At 42.2% G+C, this 21286-nt stretch overlaps 1 protein-coding gene across 2 annotated transcripts in view; it reads right to left on the bottom strand.

Moving 5' to 3' along the window:
* Positions 1-21286, bottom strand: part of EVA1A (eva-1 homolog A, regulator of programmed cell death) — a 202327-nt gene that overhangs the window by 144191 nt on the left and 36850 nt on the right. For both annotated transcript variants that reach the window (XM_059842995.1, XM_059842996.1), the window contains exon 2: positions 1637-1851. In XM_059842995.1, the coding sequence (XP_059698978.1) occupies positions 1637-1851 (215 nt within the window). The remainder of the gene's footprint in view (positions 1-1636; positions 1852-21286) is intronic.

Genomic DNA, 21286 nt, shown 5'->3' with positions numbered 1-21286 from the left:
GTTAATAACAGTGTTTTGGTCTCAGTCATGTAAGAAATGTACTGCACAAGGGCTCTGCTGCAGGACTACCTACAGGGAACACAGTTCTCGCTCTGATAAACAGGGATTGGGAATTACAAGCCACCTAAATATTGAAGGCAAAGCTAATGGAGAACAGGTCTGAGGACATAAAAAGCTAAGAGAGGCAGGTAAAGATTTATTTTCAATCCCTCCTACATATAAAACCATGAAATGGAAACCCTAGGGTAATATCTTCCCTCTTCTCAAGTTCTTCCAAATGCCTTAAGTGGGCCACTCACCCACAAGGGTTCAAGCGATGCTCAGAGCTATCAATCACCTTGGTAAATGAAATGTTGCAAGTAAATTTTTCTGTAAATCGATAAAAGAAGGGAAGGCTAGCCTCTGCCAAAGCTTTCTCTCTGTGTTCTCCCACCCTAAACAACACAACTGCCTCTCATCTGTTTCATTATGAACTTTTGTTATCATATCTGGGAAAATCTTCTGCTGATAAGGACCATGTCCTCCCATACTACAGCTCAGTCCCTTGCTGTGCAGTGGAAATGTCATGAGGGCAACTTCAAATCTGTCAGCTTAAGGGTTACACCACAGCCAAACACCAACCTTGTGCAAATTCTTGAGAACTTACCACTGGCATTTGGAAGCCAAAGCACTCACATCAACTTTTTAAAAAATGCTGTAAATGTCTCTTAAAAACCTTGGATGCAAGAGGGAGAAGTGATGTGGAAAACTCTGGCCTTTAGCCAAATTATAAAAGAAATTACTCACTAACCCTGTAGGTTCATTAATCTAGTCTGCTATAAATTTTTATTATGAGTTATTATTGATTCTAAGCCATAAACATACTGGATGACTGAGAGCTTTGCCCAAAAGTTTTCACAGTCCCAAATCTGGCACTTGGAAAAACTTGTGCTTGCTTCAATACACAGGAGCAGACCCTGTTCATCTCAACATCAGCCAACTCGTGTTTCTAATTTTAGTTGTTCTTACTGACAGTTGAGTAACACTGGCACCTTCCAAATAGTCCTTTGATTTGCTGACGTCACATGTGCTCTTGGGACAATACACAGAGACAACTTTCCCTACACAGATGGTCAGAGCTGATTAACTACTGGGGGATGTTGCAAGTTTAAGTGATGTATGACCACTTACAGTGGCCTAAGAGCCAAATGAGTCACCAGAAGAAAAGCCAAGGATTCTCTTTGGGTTTCAAGTTACCAAAGTAAAAGCCTCTTGAAATTGGATCTAAAGCAAAAAGAATGCTACAGCAATTTCTGAATGTGTTGAAAAAGCTAGTAATTGGGAAGGAAAACTATAAGAATAATGCTTTTCAAACACAGTCAAACATAATGCAGTCCTGAAGTGTAATTCTCCTTCAACCACATTCCTGAACTGTTACTGACTAGAGTTGCAGGAAAACTAAGAAATCCACTATCAGAATCTAATTCAGTCCTGTCTAAACTACAAGGATGAATCATCCGCTAAGCTGAGTGAGATGTCAGAGCTCCCGTGCTGGGTAGTCCTGCTTAAGGCAGGTCTGTGCTGCACCAACACTGAGAGCTGCTGCCTGGCTAAGGAAAGGTGAAGTTCAAAATTAAGAAATGCATTTTAACAATACCTGAAGAGAAGTACCAACTGAGCAGGCAACATCTTCTTTAATTAAAGTTGCATAGGAGTGGGGATAGCGAGAAGGACACAGCTGATGACTTGGTACAATTCGGCCATAAAAAGAAGACTGGATGCTGATGGTGGTTCTGTGGGGACATCTCAGGGAGACATATTCTCCATCACAGGCATGGTCAGTGTAATTCTTTAGTACCTGTGATATGTAACCTGCAAAAACCATGACAAAAACCATCATTAGGGAAAAGTTGTTAATAATTAGTTGATTTACAGCAGTGCAGCCAACAAACACAAAATAATAGGCAATGAGGGATGCAGATTTTATTACTCATCTCACAAAGGTGCAGAGACATGATGACAGGGACATTAGGGACACTTGGTGATTTGACCTTCAGCCATGTTTCATATCCTCACTGGAAGGAACATTTGGATGCTCTAAACTCTTAGTTGAATCATACAATTTATTTACATCAGCATATCTGTCAGGTTTACAGGAAATGCAGCTGAGCCAAACTCATCATTTAGGCTCAATCTAGATGCCCCATGCAATTCTTGGACCCCCAATACAAGAACAGATTTCAATAAACTGGAGTGAGTACAGGAAGCTACCAGAAAGGCTGGAAGCTGGAACATTTCCCCTGTAAGAAGTGGCTTCTTCAGCCTGGAGAAGAGACATTTTTGGGAGGAAATAACAGCAGCCTGCCAGTATCAACTCTGAGGTTATCAAAGAGATGGAGCAGGCTCTTCACAGTAGGAAAATAAGAAATAACAGGCACAATAAGAAACAGGAGAGGTTTTAGACCAAATATATGGAGCAACTCCTTCAGAGAGCAGCTAAGCAGTGGAGCAGCTTGTCCAGAGAAGCGGTGCAGCCTACATTATTGCAAGTTTCCAAGACATTACTGGATAAAGCCCTGAGCCACCCAGTCTGACATTCTAGAGCAGTAGCTTAGACTAGAGAACAGAAGTCCCTTCCAACATCACTTTTCTTCTAAACTAATGATCATGGGCAAAAAGGCCCAAATGCAGAGTCACTAAGGGGAAGGTTGGGGTACAACTGGTTGTATGGGGTCCTAATTCATCTTGGCACACCAGTCCCATCTCTGATCTCCTTTCACATTATACCATATTAATTCTAGCTGCACCTTCTGTTCTAGGCCTTTGACACTTCCGCAGAGCTTTGCTTTCTCTCTCATTTTGAACAGTCGCAATATTCTTAGCAGGAAAACACTGCACAGAAGCAAATCTCTCTTTGTTTCTTAGGGGATTATGTTATCCGCTATAATGAAGTTGTAGACAAGAATAAAGCAGGGGGACAAAGTCTCATTAAAATTACACTGAGTCAAAAGGGCTGATTGCAGCCAGGTTGCCATGGGAGCTCCCAAACAATCCTGGCTTTGCCACACTCATGGAAGCCTCCCCGTTGCTGATACAGAGACATCCATACAGGGAACATTAGAGCATGCCCCATGTCAGTGTCAGCTGTGGCTCCATTCAACCCCACAGATCTCCTCTCTGCAATGGGTTTGAAAGTCCCCTTCCCACTACTGCCACCTACACAAGCCTACAAGCAGCCACCCCACAATGCCTGTCCCTATATTCCTCTTCCTCTGTGAAGAAAGACAGAGAGAGGACATGATGGGATGGCTGCTGCTATACTCTTAAGAGACAGAGTAGAGAAAAAAGACAAAGCAATTAAAAGAAACAATCCCTGGACAAATTCCTAAGAGGGAAGATAAAACTTGTTTTTCAAAAAAAAAAAAAAGAGACTATTCTCTTGGTGACTAATAATCACAGAATGACTTAGGTTTTTACCTTTGCAAGTCATCTAGTCCAGCCTTCTGATCCAAGCAGGGCCAATTTAGTCCAGCTTTCCCAGTTCTGAACCCAAAGGTGGAGCCTCCACAACCTCTCTGAGCACCCTGTGCCAAAGCCTAACAACTGTCACAGTGAAACCTTTCAGAGAGAAGACTGGTTCCATTTTGTCTATACCTTTAGGTACTTTAAAACAATAATTAAATCCCACTTTCCCAATGTTTTACTTCCCATATCCAGACCTTTTACTGGGAATAGCTCTTCTTCCATGCCAACACCAAAACCTAGCTCAGGAGTGCTGTGAAAGACCACCAATTTCAACAAATTTCAAGGTGTCTAAAACAACTAAGATTACTGTTCTTAGAGAAAGCCAACACACAGTAATTTAGCTTCATCATTCAGCTGCCACTGTGGGGGCTGGATTCTCTGATTTCTCTAAATTTTAGCCTGTAGTTCTTACTTAACAGTTCTGTTGCTGCAGTGCCTCGAGGTGTGTGCCAAATAAATATTTACTCAAATCAGCATATTAATTTCCAAGTCCCGAGGGCAGCTTTTACTCATAAGAAAAAAGCTGAGACACAGCCCCAGTTGCCAGAGTGAGTGACAGGGCTGCATCAGATCAGCAAAAAACACTATTTAATTTAGTGCCTTTATTTCACTTGTTCAAGGAGGCACTCTGGGACAAAATTAACTACTAGCGTGGACCTGCTTTCCCAGCTGGTAGAATACATGCCCTGGGGGTGCTGCACACCTAGTCCTGGAATTAGTTCAGCTCTCTCCCTCAAAAGTAAGGCAACTATGCAGGATGGCCATCAGGGCAAGCAAACCCCAAACAGAATCAGAATACAACACAAAATATTGAAATGTATTTCCACGCTGTTAGTCCAGTGCATTAGGACTTTTCCCCGAGGCCACCCTATTAACGAGCCAGAGAAATACAACCAAAGTGCAGTCAGGACTCTGCTATCTCCTCTGAATATTCAACTACTCTGTCAGAACAACCTCCTAGAGCATGCCTTTCATATTGCCAATTCAGAATCAGGGAAGGTTTCAGCCCCTGCAATTAGTGCAGATCACTTGTTGAAACAGCTCCTTCCTCTCATCTTCCATCAGCAAACTCAAAATAACGTGAGTTCACTCAAGCTCAAGATATTGATGGGATTGAATGCTTTGATGGAGACTGACTCATAATACACAAAGCACAATGCCTGAAACATCTGGCACTGACCACTGTCAGAGAGAAGAGGCTGCATTAGGCACGGGAATGGTCACAGAGGAGATGATGTTCTTCAAAGTGCAAAAGGAAGTGGCTGTAGGGAATTATTGGGGTTTTTTTTTTCTCTTTAAGTGTGTCAGATTTGTACTATAACATTGGTAGTTCTTTTGAAAGTGTTGGCATTTCATTACCCATTGATTCCTTGTTCAGTAACCCAAAATCTGAATTATTTTCAGGACCCTTGTTGAATTTTCAGTAACAAGTCTCCAAGTAACCTTTTATACCCTTATGAGTGGTACTAGGGAGGGAACTACTGGGACTCTCTTTGCTGAATGAAATACTTAAACATGAAGCCAATGGCAGGTGATTGAGGACTTTTATAGCACTTGTATACCAGGGTAAAACAATGTTAGAGCAGGCAGAATTTTGAGCTTTTCTTAAAAAATAATAATTTCATTTGAAAACATGTTAAAAGCAACAAAGAAATCTAAGGAATTAAACCCATTAAGTGTTTTCAAAATGCTGCATGTTTTGAAAACCTGGGATAACAAAAATAATCTCAATATGTTTTGGGGTTAACACTTCTCTTTTGTTAAGGATTGTGTCAAGGATGTGGAATCTTTGATGGTGGGCTTTCATACTTCCAAATTAAATCAATGTATAGAGCTCCAGAGTTAAAAGTCTCCTCAATTCAAAAAAACAGAGTCACCGCCAAAGCAGGGATTTACACTCTGGAGACAGAATAAACAACCAAAAGAAATGCATCATGAAATGATAGATCATTTTTCCCTCAAAATATAAGGAAATGTTCCCTTCAAACACCACTTGCAATTTATTTTTACAAAATGTGGGGATTACCTGCTATCAGTCATCAGCAATTATTTTACACTACTCACCAAATACAATGCTTAATCCTGACTGTAACTTTCTTCCCCCCAGCAATGTCAGCTCCCAAGAATCATTTGAACCATTCCCCTCCAGGAAACTGTTGATCAGTTCCCACCCAACAGTCAGTTCTAAATCCTAACACATATGAAGGAAAGAGAAACATAACAGCTTCATACAGAGTATCACCATTTTACAGGAACTGTAAATCTAAACATCCCCCTTTATTACTCTCATGGAGCTACAGCCCTTCCTTTTTGAAACCAAAGCAGCTGATGGAGCAGTTCACAAAAGCACAGATGGCATAAGAGCTTCCACCCATCCAGGAGAAAAATACAGCCTCCAGTACATAAAGGGGCTTCACAACAAGTCCAGAGAGGGGCATTTCACAGGGGCACAAAGTGAGGGGACAAGACAGAATGGCTTTAAACTAGAAAATTCTCCTCTTAGAAAGAAATTCTTTACTGTGAGGGTGGTGAGGCCCTGGCACAGGTTGTCCAGAGAAGCTGTGGCTGCCCCATCCCTGGAAGTGTTCAGGACCAGGTTGGACAGAGCTTGGAACAGCCTGGGATAATGGAAGGTGCCCCTGCACAAGGCAGGGGGTTGTAATGAGATGGTCTTTAAGGTCCTTTTCCAGCCCAAACTGTTCTATGATTCTGTGAGTCTATGAGTCTGTAACTGTTCTATGATAACAGCAGAGCACACAAACATTCATTCATATATCCCATTTAACCATGGCTATCTAAAACCAGCAAGTTCTCTTCTCCTGCTCCCACTAAAACCAGTTCTAGTTTTGCTTGAACAAGGCACATAGCAACACACCAGCTTGCCAATCCTCAGAACAGAGATTTCATCTTTCACCAGGGAACATCTCTGTAGGAATGTGCTGGAAGAATAGAGACAATCACAATAGAACTAACTCTTTTTACAGTTTGGATGTGATCCAAAACTTCTAATAAATTACAAGAAAATTCAAAGGATTCTAATGGTTAATGAATTACTACATATAATTAAAGCCAGAGGTTCATAAACATCTGCATCAAGCTACATCCAAGCTATTGTAATGTCTTCTTAAAATATCCCATTTTGAGCTCTTGTGGTTACAAATACAGGAGTACATACATGTCATAGAGACAAATCAACCTCACAAAAAAAAGGACTTTACACATAGAAATCAGTGATTTATCAATCACTGAAACACATGGAGTCATGGCAATTAACTGCTAGTGAATTAAGTATTCCCTTGTTGCTGGTTGACACAGATTATTTTATTTATAATCCTTTTATTTTCCAAATCCATATTGTTTTTTCAGTATCTGCTGCCATTGTCTGCTGATTTCCTCAGCTTCCTTGCAGATGTTATACAGACACTGAATGTGACACGGAACTTTTTTCCAGGAGATACCTTAATCAGATACTTTTCTGGAGTTCAGACAACCCCTAAACCACACTGGTTTTCAGGTAGGCCATGGACTGGAGACTTTCAGCTTTTTCTTTAGGGCAGAGCACTGATCCTTGTAACATCTCACAGAAACAGGGCTGAGCCAGGGGAGTCGAGTGACAGCCATGAGGATGGGCCAACAGGGCTGAAACGTAACCCCAGGCCAGGCTTGAAGCCAGAGCAGGAACTCAATGAATGCATTTCATACCAGGCATTACTGATAATCCTGTGGTGGTGGCAGTAAAAGCAGCTCTCTCAAATCACAGAGCAGCCCAGTACAGACAAGTAGGGTTTGTTTTGCTTTGTTACTAATGCTGGAGATTGAAATGTGCTATTACAATCCTTCTACAGAGAGATTTGCTTTCAGTTCAGCTACTCCCCAAGCCTTTCACCTTTCAAATACCATACAGCTCTGAACAAACCTGAACATCTTGTAAGTATATTAAGGAAAATATTTTTATTTTAAGTCAACAGTTCCCTGCCCACTATCTGATCTTCTGTACCTTGGCTACAGTTCCGAACAGCATCCAGTGTTAATTCAGAAAAATGGTTTTGAAAGAGTGAACTTAGAACAGCAGCTGAGTGCCAGCATTTCAAGGCTAAACAAGGTAAGGTTTTGTAAATGCTGATCAGTATTTCATAGCAGGTTTTTTTAGGGATGAGAAAGTACTGGAAGTTAGATTGATGAAGGCTAGGAGTGGCAGGAATAGAAACACTGTCATTTTCAATTCTGCAGGCTTGAATATGACACAGATAATATTGAGGATTATTGCTAATTATTCCCTTAAATTCCCTAACTCTAAACTTCTACAAAATTTAATAAAACACTACAGCTTTTACACAGATGGCTGGAATTACTCTGGAGAATTAAAAAAGTAACTCCAACTGCAAGTATTTTTGGTCTAGAACTTTAAACAATTTGCCTAAAAATTCAATACAAAAAATCTTTTCTGCTATTTGAATTATCATCTTGAATTATTTTCTTGACTGTCCCATAAGTCCATATTTTCTTGAGAGCTTACTTTTTTTCTAAAACAAGTTTTAAAAGCCTTTACAGCTATGGAGATTTATTTTTTCTGATATTCCACCTCTTGAAAAGACAAATTGACAGAGTTTAAAAAATTATCTTCTTTTTTTTCTTTTTTTAATGCTTGAATATTTATCCTGGAAGGGCCTCCTGCAGGTCACCCAGCCCGAACTCCTCCTTGGAGTAGGGTGAATATCAAAGTGGAATCAAGCTGCTCAGCACCTTGTTCAGCCCTGAGCAAGGGCTGCCAACAACAGGTATTCCCCGGGCTCTGAGGCATCTCTGCCAGGGCTTCACCTCCCTTGTCATTCAAATTTTTTCAACTTTTTTTTTTCAAATAAGTGGTCTTAATTTCCCCTGACACAACTCATGTTTCTTGCCTCCTGCTTTGTTAATTTGCACCTCTGAGAGGAGCCCAGCTTTGGTTTACATATAGCCATTTTCAGGAAGCAGAAGGAAGCATCTGGATGCTGCTTAGCTTTCTCTTCTCCACCACCCCTCCCATGCCATGTGCTTCAGGTTCAAAGTATCCTCCTGGCCCTCCACTGGACTCCCTCCATTTGTCAGTGATTCTCCTAGAATTGTGCACCAGTATCATGACTGGTGATTCAAGGTGCTGACCATCCACTTCCTTTGGATTTCGAGAATTTCTCAAAAAACTCTAGTTTGCTGAGCTGTATGGCTGCAGGCAGCCACGATTTTGCAAGAAATTTGATAGTACAGAGAATTTGGTTGGAAGGCAGTGCACCAGGACTTCACAGCTTGCAACCCTCTCTCCAGCTACTGATTCCTGCTCCCTTGTTTCAGCTCTAAGCCTCTTCCAGTGATTTGGGTGAGTGTGATGTATGGAGGTGACAGCAACCATAGCTGGAGCAAGGTCAGAGTGTCCATGGATGTGTCCTGCCAGGCACTGGAGCAAGAAATGACGTGCTCAGTGTGTAGGTACATCTGTGGCCACTACTGGCTGTCAAGCTGGGCTGGCTGGCAAGTAGAATAAAAGCTTTGGGAGGCAGGTATGAAAGCAGCCACAAGACAAATACTGCCAAGACCAGAGAGGCTTTCAGTTGTCTACAGGAGGTCCAGGACAGCTACAAGAAGACCAGGAGTCAACAAAGCCCCTCTGCATGCTCCCATCTGTGTGAGGTGACTGGGGATCACAGACCCGAGGGCCACGTGGACTCTCTGGGGCCAGTTTTCAGAGGATCCACATTGAATGCACGTGCATATTTCCTACCAAAAGGCTTTCATCTTACTCAGCTGGAGACGAGAACAGGATGATGCCACTGGTGCTGTTTGTGTTTGTGTGGAAGCCAAGTGCTCCTGCCTGAATCCAGTGGCCTGACCCAGCCACGCTCTGTCAGGAACAGCTGCTCAGCACCACAGCTGCCTTCACCTGGGGACACAGGGCTCTTGTTTCTCTGCCTCTATCAGGCTGCCAGATTTGGCAACTCCTAACACTTCCCACTCAAAATTCCATGTGTGTACACATGTATGTGTGTGTATATATAAAAAATATATTTATATGCACACATAGGAACACACACATGTGTAAAAAAAACCAAGCAACTTTGCAGAATATTTTACCTAAGTTAAGTTGCAGAAGAACCTGAACCTCACTACAACTGAGAAGTTCATTTTTTGCAGTACTAAATTTCTTATAACACTTTGTTAGAATTGTGTCATAACTTCATAAATATTAACATATTATATAAGTAATATGGTAGTGTTACAGCATTATAAATATTAATGTCTTGCTTCAATTGAAAAAAGAATAATTTGCAGTGGCAAGTATTATGTGCCAAATACATAAATTATATTGCACATAGTGCAATCAAATTTATAAAATACATCTTATAGCATAACCAGGCTGTCTTGGGAAGCCTTATGGGGTACTTTGCTCAGTACTCAGAGAATGAGAGCTGTGATTTTGAGAGAGATTTAGATTACCCCTCCAACAGTCCCCAAAGGTCAATTCCATACACTGTGACAAGCTGGGCACTATTTCATCCCAGAGATACAGCTGCAGTAAGGCTTAAGGTCATTGCTTTACAGCTGAGGGAACTACACGGGTGATACTTCCTGAGCAGCTTCAGCTGGCTCTTTCTCCTTGGCTCACAACCAAGTCCTTTCCAAAACACAGTCATCCCACAATAAATCACAGCATTGCTCACTCTGGCCTTGCCATTGCATTCTAAGTAGCAATAAAGAACTTAACACCACCACGGCCATGCAGCTCTTCTAAATTAAGTTATAACAGATTTATTTTATTCAAAGGACAGTTTTATCTAGGTGGTTTATATACAAGAGATTTTTAACAGCAAAACTACAATTATATAATTAGTCTGCCATAATTATATAACAGTTCATGATACATGCATAACTAGCAATGCACCTTTCCTCATGTATTAAAATCTCACTGGTGTTCATTTGGACTTACATTTTCACACTAAAGCCTTTTGATCCCATCCCTTCAGGTGATAAATTCTTATGAAAAATTCAGCCTTGAAAATCAACATCATTACAAAATTAAAATGCAATTGGAAAGAGCCCAGCTAAGAAAAAACCAATCCCAAAGCTTGGTGTCTTCCTGCAGCCAGGTTTAAGAACTCAAACAGGATCTGTCCCCACACTCAGCCTTTCCTAGAAGCATCACTATGTCTTAGGGCAAGAGACTGATAACTGTTCTGCACCTTCTGGTCCAGACACTAAAATTCCTGAAATCAAATTTGTGTCATTTGGCAGCTCTATCTCCATCAAATCCCTTCTTGGGCCCTCAGCTGTTTTAGAAGTCAATACTGGCAAGCACAGAGCCTGTCAGCAGCCCCCTTATGCCCAATGAATGCACCTTTTTTATCTCTAGTATTTAGGAATCAGTTCACCACATACCATAGAAAATTCAGTCCCAAATCTTCTCTGGAAATAGGAAATATTTGGCATTTGTCATGAAAGCAGGTTGTGTTTTTCTCTGGTAAGGTCTGTAACAGCTCCTTCATGTCCCCACACAGTGTGACAGTGAGAGACAGAGCAGCAACTTGGGAAGTTTCAGGATGGTCCAATTTTACCAAAACCCAGGCTTTCACCACTGCAAACACAGAGGGCAGAGTTTGTTTTTGTACCAGAACATACAGCAAGGGAGCTATAAATCAGCCATTCTATAACTGTGAGCCTCTGCAGAGCTACAGCAAAAGATGTGCCTAAAATCAGCCTGGCCTTTGCCCACAGCTTTACTGGGAATGACAGGGAAGTGTCCTGCTACCACCCGAATTAAAAGAAAGCTTTTGCACCGCATATCACACTAGGACCAAGGAAGTGGTTATTTGACCACACAAGTGACAGACAAGACTTTATGCACACTAACCAATCCTTTAAACAAATCAGGAATTCAGCCATGACAATCTGACAAGAGCTAAGAAACACCAACACTGAATAAACAGGTGTCTGTGCATTCAAAAGAAATTATTCTGACAAGACTGTGAGTACAGGGCAATGGCAGATTTATTTAGACTGGGCCAAGTGGCAGGAGGGAAGGCAAAAGTGCATAACCCCACGGGAGCTTCTGCTAAAGCCATCACAAGCAGATGTGAGTGCTTTGCACACAATGCCAGGAGCCAGCTCTGGGGCTCTCTGAGTGACCACACATCCCTGAAAAATGTAGATTTCAACTGGCAGGTGAAAATGTTGAACAATTCTTGTGATCCCAGAGAGAAAATCTGAAATCCTGTTACCTTGCATGAAATAATAGAGTGTGACCCATTTGTGCAAATACCAACTTGGCAGGGAAGAGTTTTCCTACAGGAAAACTTTCCAATCAAGTTGTAGTCTCCCCCACTGTTTTAAAAAAGCAGTTCAGCACTGCAATGGTAGTTTTATTAGAATCTTTTTTGCCTTGCAAACTGAAATTCAAGGCCTCTCTCATTTGATGCTGTGCAATGATAGGTAGGATTGGCAATCTCCACAATCAAGGAGGTCAAATCACTGGATTGCTTTCCCACCCGGCAGATTTTTCAGTGAAAAAGCAGAAAATTTGCGGGGATAATGACAAATCCCAGCTTGTGTTGGGAAGGGCAGGTACTGCTCACAGACATATTGCATGAGCTCTGCTGAGACACTGCAGAGAACCCACATTGGTGATTTCCCTCCAGAATAGAGACCTCATGCTTAATTCTCCCAGAACTCACCTCCCAAGACAATCCCAAAGTTAGGCAAAAGCTTGTTTCCAGCACTGGGATTTTCACATCTCCCTTTTCCTTCTGCTTTACATTCCATATTTTATTTATTTATTCTTATTGAGGGTAGATTTGTCAAATTTAATGAAAGCAACAGCTCTGAAACAAACTTGCATCCTTTTCCCCAGGACCTGCAGTAAGAGCTATGATGTTGCCCTCTGCATGACCTTTGCCTGTGAAATGCATATTTCTCTTTGCTTTGGCCAGGCCTTGGCAGCTTTATGAACCCCAAGAGAGGAAAGAAAATGAGTAGAGACTGAGACAAGATAGAAGAGGCTAAACAGTGAAAGGATAAAGCAGAGTAAGGGAAAAAGAAGGAAATGAAAAAGGGAAAACAAAAGAAGACAAAGGTTAGAGTAGACATATAAAATCTCTTTCTCATTTGTCAGAAGGGTGGTCTCAGGAGTTTATCCTGACAGCAAGAATCAGCTGGAAGGATTGTGGAGATTGAGTCACTTGAAACTGGAGGAACAGGGAGCAGCCTTAAAATAGTAAAAAGGAGAAAAGATAAAGATTTTGAGCAAGACTATCCATTTGTAAGTGACCTGTCTTTATGTCCTCGTGTGATCTATTATTTCGAAATCATACCTACTTGCAAAAATGGGAAAAAAAAAAAAAACCAGGAAAAAATGGGATCTCAGAGAGACTATAAAAAGAGGGAGGTAAAAAAAAAAAAATAGAGATCAAAAAGTAGGTTTGCACGAGTCTCTCCTGATTTCTGATGCGCTATATCTCTGATGACCTGGCTACAAACCTCAAGTATTGCCTTAACAGAACATGCAGTGTGCTGCATCTGCCACAACCAGGAAAAACTGCCAGATCAGCATCTGCTGTTTAAGCCATTGACTTTAGCCAAGAGGGAATTTATTATTCACCAGCAACTGGACAACTTTAAGCCATGATAAATGTTGTCAGGATAGCAGGAATGATGATGTCACAGGTAAATTGCTCTTTTATTGTTTGATATAAACAATACTATCAATAGACAGGCATCTTGAGCATCACCAGTCCAAACTGTAACACTGCTCAGGCAGCCTGAAGTCACCTAACCTCAAGTTACTACATATTCCTCCTGGAAAAGACAGGAAATGAGCACTTGGGAGTAAAGGCAGGACTGTCTCTGTAGCTTGGGCTGAAGACCAATTATTAATGCAGACTTTCTACCTTCTAAACAAGCTTTACCTTCCTGGTGCTCAAGTGGAAAGCTTTGAGCAACCTGGTCTAGTGGAGGGTGTCTGTGCTCATGGCAGGGGGTTGGAATGAGAGGGTCTTTAAGTTTCCTTTCAACCCAAACCATTCTCTGATTCTGTGATCAAAAATGGTCACCTCTGGCTGGAAGCCACAGGGCCAGGTGGAGTTCCCAGTACATTTCATCTGGTATCAGTTTCATCTGCACCTCAGTTTTCCAAATGTTAACTGAGGATGATCCTACAGCTATATTCATGGGAAGACCAAGGAAGAAAAAAAGAAGGGCTTGTGAATGTGAAGTAGCAGGGGTCACAGAAAGCCTGGGGATAAAGAGATATAAATGCAGACTGATTTTTATTCAGGACCACTCAGTAGCACTTGAGGATGTGACAAAGGGAATGAAAGGATACACAAAGAGAGGGAACTGCTTAGTCTGGAATATAAGTTAATAATAATGATAAAGACATCTGACTAACAGAGAAAAGACAAAACAGCCCCATTTTACCACATCACCCAAATCAGCTCTATAAAGGCAATAAGAGAAAACACAAAAGGTATTTCTCCCCACCTTTTACTGAAGCCATTGCCCATATTTGCAACTTCTTTCAAGGACAGAAATAATATTTGGCTTCCTTGGCAACGAAGAACAAAGGGACAATGGAAAGGCGACAGTGGAATTTATGAAGCCGAGTGCTGCAGTCACCCCTTGCATGGGGACAGCACTCGGGCAGGGCAGACAGGCCCCAGCCAAACAGCAGCTAGAAAAGCTTTTTGGCTAAAAGCTATTTGTGCTGCTTCCACACAGAGCAGTTGTTTTGACTAATAGGTTAGAAGAAGGGATTTCTTTAGCAGAGTAGCACTTTGAAGGGCTCTTTGCCTCACGGCTGTAACAGCAGCTACATCCACAGTGCACGTTTTCCTTGTACTTATTGTGTTCCAGGACCAAACAGCTTCAGGGGCAGCTGCTGGAAAAGTCAGTGAGGATTGTGCTCATATATGGACAGTGTTACAGCTAAAGGCTATGATTAAACTGCAAGACCTGGGAGCATTTCTGAGTTACTGCATCTGAGTGCATGCCCCAGCTGTACCCCAGCCCCGTGCTGGACTCAGACACATCATCCCTCCCCAGAAAAGGTGATTTGGTTTTTGGAGGGTTTTGTTTGTTTGGGTTTTTTTTTCTTCTCAAACACCTTAGATTGAAGAATATTCCCTCCTACATTATCCTGGTTTAGGTCAGGACAGGGACCTGCACCCAGGTTTTCTGCTGTTGAGGCAAATGTTATGTTTTCAAACACTAAGGAACACCTCTGAACCTGTGCATGGCATCCGCATACTTGCAGATGACACAGAACAGGAAGGAGCAGTTGAGAGACCAGATGGTTGTTCCATCATTCAGAGGGAATTCTGACAGTCTGCAGAAATGAGCAAACAGGAATCACATTAATTTTAACTAAAGGAAAATGCCAAGACTGCTCATAGGGAGGAATATCCCTGTGCACCATGTTGGGGAACAAGAGGCTGAAAAGCAGCTTGGTAGAAAAGAACCAGGGTGTCCTGGCAGATGCCAAGCTGATCATGAGCCAGTAATGGGCCCTCACAGCAAAGCCAGCCTTTGGGAGGAGCATCAGTAGCAGGTCAGGAGAGGAAAGCCTGCCCCTCAGCACTGGTGAGACCCAGCTGAAGTACAGTTCTGAATTACCTGTGCAAAAAAGAAACTGACACACTGGTATGAGTCCATCAAAGGGCCACAAAGCTCAAGGGATGGAGCATCTGCTGCTTAAGGAGAGGCTGAGAAAGCTGGGACTGCTTAGACTGGGGAAGAGAAGGTTCAGGGGGATCTTGTCAATGTGTAAAAATAATGGATGGGACAGGGGGTAAAGAACACAGAGCCAGACTCTGCTCATTGGTATCCAGTGAATGAACAAGAAGCTGTGGGAAAAAAAATCAAATGCAGGATATTCCATTTTAACATGTATGTGTAATTGTGAGAGTGATCAAACTCTGGAGAGGGTTGTCCAGAGACATCGTGGAGTCTCCAAGCTTCCAGATATTCAAAATCTAACTAGACAGAGCCCTGGATAATCTACTGTAGGTGACCCTGCTCTAAGCAGATAAGCTGGACAAGATGATCTAGAGGTCTTTTTTAAGTAAATGATTTTATGATTCTGTCATTTTCCAGCCTCGGTCATTCTGTGATATAATCACTTCTCAGGATGCATTGACAAGCCCCAGTCTCCTTTAAAACAGCTTGGAAAAAACAACTTTATTCAGAGTAGAAATTCTGTTTGTTATGACCCCAGGTGCATTTCAGCATCATCTCAGCTCTGCTCACACAGAGATGCCTATTAGTTATACTTGAATTGTCCTGCAACAGAAGGGAAGCAAGAAAAGGCCCTCCCAGGTACATCTCCTGCACAAGCAGCATCACTGACCTTTATAAACAATGTTATCACTCAAGCAAACTGCTGCTCCAGACAATGGAAATGGCACCTGGCACTCTGACTGCTGAGTAAGCACTGTAACAATATCACCTTTCAGGATTTGTTTAGTCTCCACATCTGTGTTTATTAATTAGATTTATTCTGATGCAAACATGGAGAGAGCTACAGGGACAGTTTTAGATAACGAAATCTGAAAAATTTGTTATGAGTTTTACACAATGACTTAGTGTCCAGATATTTCACAACCTACAGCATTCCCATGTAGTCTGCTTGACTACACCTCCTGAAGTTCTGTCTCCAAGTCTCAACAAATGCCTTCCTGGATCACCACAAGCAATCTCTCAGCAAAAAGAAGAAAAATCAGGCTGGTATTTCTGTAATGTCTCATGCTAAAGCACACACCTAGCCCAGGTCTGAAGTGTCACACTGTGAAAGTTCTGCCAAGTTTACTGCAGGTACTGAAGTTTGGTCAAAAATCCCAAATAAAAGACAATGTAAGTAAAACAAAGGAACACATGATAGGAGTCTTGGAGTAGTAAAAGTTCTCTGAAAATGTAAAAACCAATTCTCATTAATAACCAGGGGGAAAAACCTAGGAATTGTTAGGAAGGAGTAGAAGGCAATGCAGAAAGCACCATGGTGTCACTGTATAACCATTCCATATTCATACCCAGAAGAGTGTCCTCATTACTAGATCCACCTCCCATCCCTCTCCCTACTCAGAAACCACGCAGAGAACTCAGAGACGTTTAGAGAAAGGTGTTAAATTGCAACTAACCCTATTCTACCTGGAAGACAGGCAACTGGGATGTGAGAGACCACACAGAAAGTGGAAGTGAGGAAGGGAGATGAAGGGATTGAAAATGCTGTTTCTTTCAATTAAATTTTAAAAGGTTGGTGAAACACAAGGGGGGATTTTCTTACCACCTGCAAAACTAAACTGTGGCACTTGTGGCCACTGCACTTATGCAGGTCTCAAGCATTCACAAGGACCAAAAACCACAACACCCATGAATGGAAGAAAAATCCATCAAGAACCAATGAACTCCCATACAAGAAGTCCTTGAGTTGTGAGACTGGTCAGACACTAGAACAGAGTGGTTATGATGGTCCTTCAGTTCAGGCTGGTACAGCTGCTCTTGCATGATGTTAGAATGCATACATCTCTGCAGTGCCTGTACAGAGAGCCCAGGACCTCAGATATAGAAATCTGCATGGTAGACTCAGAAGAAATAAGGACAGAGAAACCCCAAGCCTACTTTGCACTGAGTTTTGCTCTCCAGCTACCCAAAATATCAGAAGGTAAAAGAGCAATAATAATAATAATAATAATAACAACAACAGCAATAGCTGAATTCTCTGGAAATCAGCTGGGGCATATTAGTTAACATGTTAGTACAGCAGAAAAGTCAATAGGCCTCTATTATTAGCTGATAAAGAAATAGTGGAAAGGGACATCATTGTCACAGTCCCATGAAGACTGGACTTTGCAGAGCACTTCAGAATCAGGTTAATAATAGTTAACTCATTTTAATAATAGGTTTATTAACTGAGTCCATCAATATAATTACAGTACATGTCCCTGTTTCTGCAGCCGGGAGTTGTGGTACTGAGGTGGATTGTATTAAGCAGACTTAAAGACAAAAGAGGGGAAAAAGTGAAACAGGAGAACACTGGAGAGCATGGAGATGAAAGACACACAGGAAAGCACTGGAATAATGGACCAGCATTTATGTTGTGATCAGCTAATGCACAGAGATTAGCATGGAAGGCATTTTCTGAAGAAAAAAATTACGTCCTGTCAGCCACAAAGTGATGTACAAAAGACAAAACAGCCAAATGTCTAGGAAGCTGTAACTCCATCTTCCTTCTACTGCCTCTCACCCTTGAGGTGGGAGGGGGGTTAGCCAGGAAAAAGGTCAGGGGATGAAAACAACAGTGGGGAATTGGCAGAATGCCTCGGGTTCTGTGGAGCAGAACTGTCCCTCCCAGAGGATAAACCAAGGGCACAAATCTTGGGTTTCCACAACATGCACCATAACAAGGAGAGAAACTTCTTGGATACAATTTCAGTGTAGACATTACTTTCTGTGCATTGAGGAACAACAGAACTGTTATATCTTGGCTAAGCTGTGGGGGAAAGCACCAAAAACCTTCTATATATTGTTTTTAAAGTCATAGGGGTCAAGCAGAATTATTCTCCAAAGAAAAACAGCATTTAGGTGGGATGGAAACCTTCCTCAGGACTGCAAAGAGTAGGACAGCAAGGAATAATTGCTAAATACAAATTAACAATTCCAAAAAGCAGCTTTCAGAGCTTAGTGACTCTAAGATCTCACAAGACTGGAATAATTCCTCCCAGCAGCTCTTGTTCCCTACAGGAAAAGGAAAAAATGGTAGGTTACTGGGATACTTCCCATCTGGGAACAACAGCTAAAAGAGATTGATCTGCTGCTCAGAGCCTCACACACAGCTCTGTGATCCAGGGATTTCCAAAACCAACAGTAATACAGAGAACCTTTCAACAACCTGTCCAGCCCAGGCAGAAGGGCTGGTTGGAAGAGTTTTAAAGTCTGTTTCTTTCTATTACAGCACTAGACCTAACATGAGTGCAATGGAATTATTCTTCCCTCAGGCCTGACCCAGGCTGGCTATCAAGATGCTTTTCAGATGAGGCAGAAGGGGACAGGGTTATAAATATTTGGAACACCTCTCAGCATAGCTCGCATGCAGACAAGGCACATGGCTGTTATCAGGTTCTCATGGTCACTCCAACCCTTCACCTAGTTCTCAATCAAAATATCAAAAGAAGATTGAAGGGCACAGTCTTCCCAAAAAGAGCTGGAGGTAGCTGATCCATGGCAGTCCTTCCAAAGGTAGAAAGAAGGCTTGTGTGAGCTGGAAGCTTTTGAAGTGCTTAACTAATATGCCTATCGCTGAGAAGGGTAATATAGACTCAAACCCAGTTTGATGTTTTCAGGTGACTTGGAGCTTTAAAAACCACAAAAATCCCCATATTTTAGCACCACATCACGCTCCTCAAAATCACATCTGAGAACATTTCAGTCACCAGGTGAAACATCCACTCATCTGAAAACTGGAGTAGATACAGGAAACGGGCATTTACCCAGTTCTAATGTGGGTGATACAAAGTTTACCCACTTCTGCCTTCCCTATTTGGAATACTGAACAAATCTACCACCACTGTACCCATACAACATCCTCCTTCAAATCCAAACTCCCTCACCAACGAGCAGAGGAGAGCATACCTGCTCTACCCTGCTTACACCGGACTCGCCACCCACAGCTGCAGGAACAGATCTAAGCTGAGACAGACTGTGTAAGGACATTGCAGGCATCGACCTCATAATAGGGCATTTAAACTTACATCAAAATCTGGACTATCAATGTTTGCATCTCTTTAAAGTCAACAATGAGAAACAGTCACCTCCCAAGGACGATTTGTGAGCTATCGCAGATCCTTTTACCATGAATTTGTATAATCTCTGTACTTGGTCTTGCTCAAAACCCAGCTGAACAAGACCCTGAGCAACTTCAAAACCTCTGTGGTTACAGCTTTGTTCCAGCTCCAGGAAAGCACTTAGAGACACTCTAATGTGCTGAAATCCTCCTCACTTCAGCAGCCAAGGGACTGATGATTCCTATCTCCCCAGCACTCACAGAAATCCCAGTCAGACAGAGATGCTGAAAAACTGAAGGGAGTTCACTAAGAGGACCACCAAGATGATTAGAGGGCTGGAGCACATAACAGAGAAGGGTAATGAAAGTATGTTTGTTTAGTCTGGGAAAGATTAAGGGCAGGACCTGACTGCAGACTTGCACTTCCTCATGGGGTTGGTTATTGAAGAGAAAGCCAGATCCTTCCCAGAAGTGCACAGAGAGAGGACAAGATGCAAAGGTCAGAAGTTGCAACAAGGGGAAACCCAACAAAGCTTAATTTTTCACCACCAGAGTGGCTAAGTCCCAGAACAGGTTGGCCAGAGAGCCTGTGGAAGCCACATCCTTGGGATATTTTCAGGGTATATTGGGCAAGATCACACCCCCCTAACACAACTTTGAGGTGCACCTTGCTTTAAGTGGGGGCTTGAACTACAAGACCTCCAATGGTCCCTTCCCCCCTAAATCCATTGATTATTCTCTGACTGAATTCCAGTCCCTTTAAAGTGCTTAATTCTCTCATACAGGCATAACCACATGGTAAGCAGCTCTCCACAGGACAGGTATGATTTCCTGAGTCAGGGAGCTGTTCCTTTACCTCCTCTTTCCCCCAGAAATTTTAATCAAAGTTTCTTTTGCCAAAAGATAGAATGTTTTATTAAATGTGTTTTGAGTAATTGGAAGAATTAAAGTTTGTAATAGTAGACTAATTTCTCCATCTCCTGCTCATCTTCAGGCAGCTCCTAAGATTTCCATAATTATCATTGTCTGCTCTGTTAGACTGCTGAGAATTAGTTATAATCTACAAGCCTTAAAATTGTGTTTCATACTGCATATTACACTTCTGTGAAGTAGGAGGCATTGAGCAAGTTAGGAATCAGCCCAATGCCAACAATAGGAGCTTTTGTACCAGGGAATGGCATTTTGCCTGGGAATGGGCCAGAACAACAAATTGATATGACAGGCTTTGCCTGCTGTGAAAGTATTAAATCTCAGCTGATAGTGGAACTATCAGCTTTCTCTGAAAAGCACTATGATCTGAGCTATGCTGTCCCTTAACATAAAATGTAAATGACCCATGGACACAAGGGGAGGCTGGTAGGTCCTATTCAGCCTGCAGGCTGGGGAGGTCATTTCCTAGACAGCTCCTAAAATTCAGCATAACAATATGCAACTCTCCCAGTCCCACACAAGTGAGTCTTTGGAGCAGTGAAGCACAGAGAATCAGATTCAGGAGAACAGGTCCTCTCACAAAGCCTTTCTTTACCAATGAACACTTTGCATTGGTAGAAGTTTGCAAAAGGGTAAGGGCTGGTAGATTTAGCTGAAGCAGCAAAAGCCAGTAAAATAGAAAGTCCTCAAGGATAGCTGAGCCAGTGTCACTTGGGTGCATCTCTTATCCTTCAGCTGAGCTATTTGGATTAGTTGAGGCTCTGGGAACATCCTAAGGCTCATTCATTGACCATGAGGCAGCTCAGCTACCAGGGGTGTCAGTGGCTATCCCAGCATGAAAATGACTTTTCCTCTGCAAGCAAGGTGGGGGAATGCATTTGGCACTGCACTGGACATGTTGCAGTCTAGGACTTCATGCTCACTTTAGGTTAGGAGAAGCATTTTTTAGGCATTTGTAAAGCATCCCTAAAGCCAGCACTGCAGTCCTAGTCAGGCCACAGCAAAGTATTCAGGGTTACCTAACTAATATTGCAAATCTACCAAGCTATTTAGGAG

Source organism: Haemorhous mexicanus, chromosome 3 (assembly GCF_027477595.1).
Source record: "Haemorhous mexicanus isolate bHaeMex1 chromosome 3, bHaeMex1.pri, whole genome shotgun sequence".
In the NCBI taxonomy this organism is placed as follows: domain Eukaryota; kingdom Metazoa; phylum Chordata; class Aves; order Passeriformes; family Fringillidae; genus Haemorhous; species Haemorhous mexicanus.
This window is presented reverse-complemented; position numbering and strand designations above follow the sequence as displayed.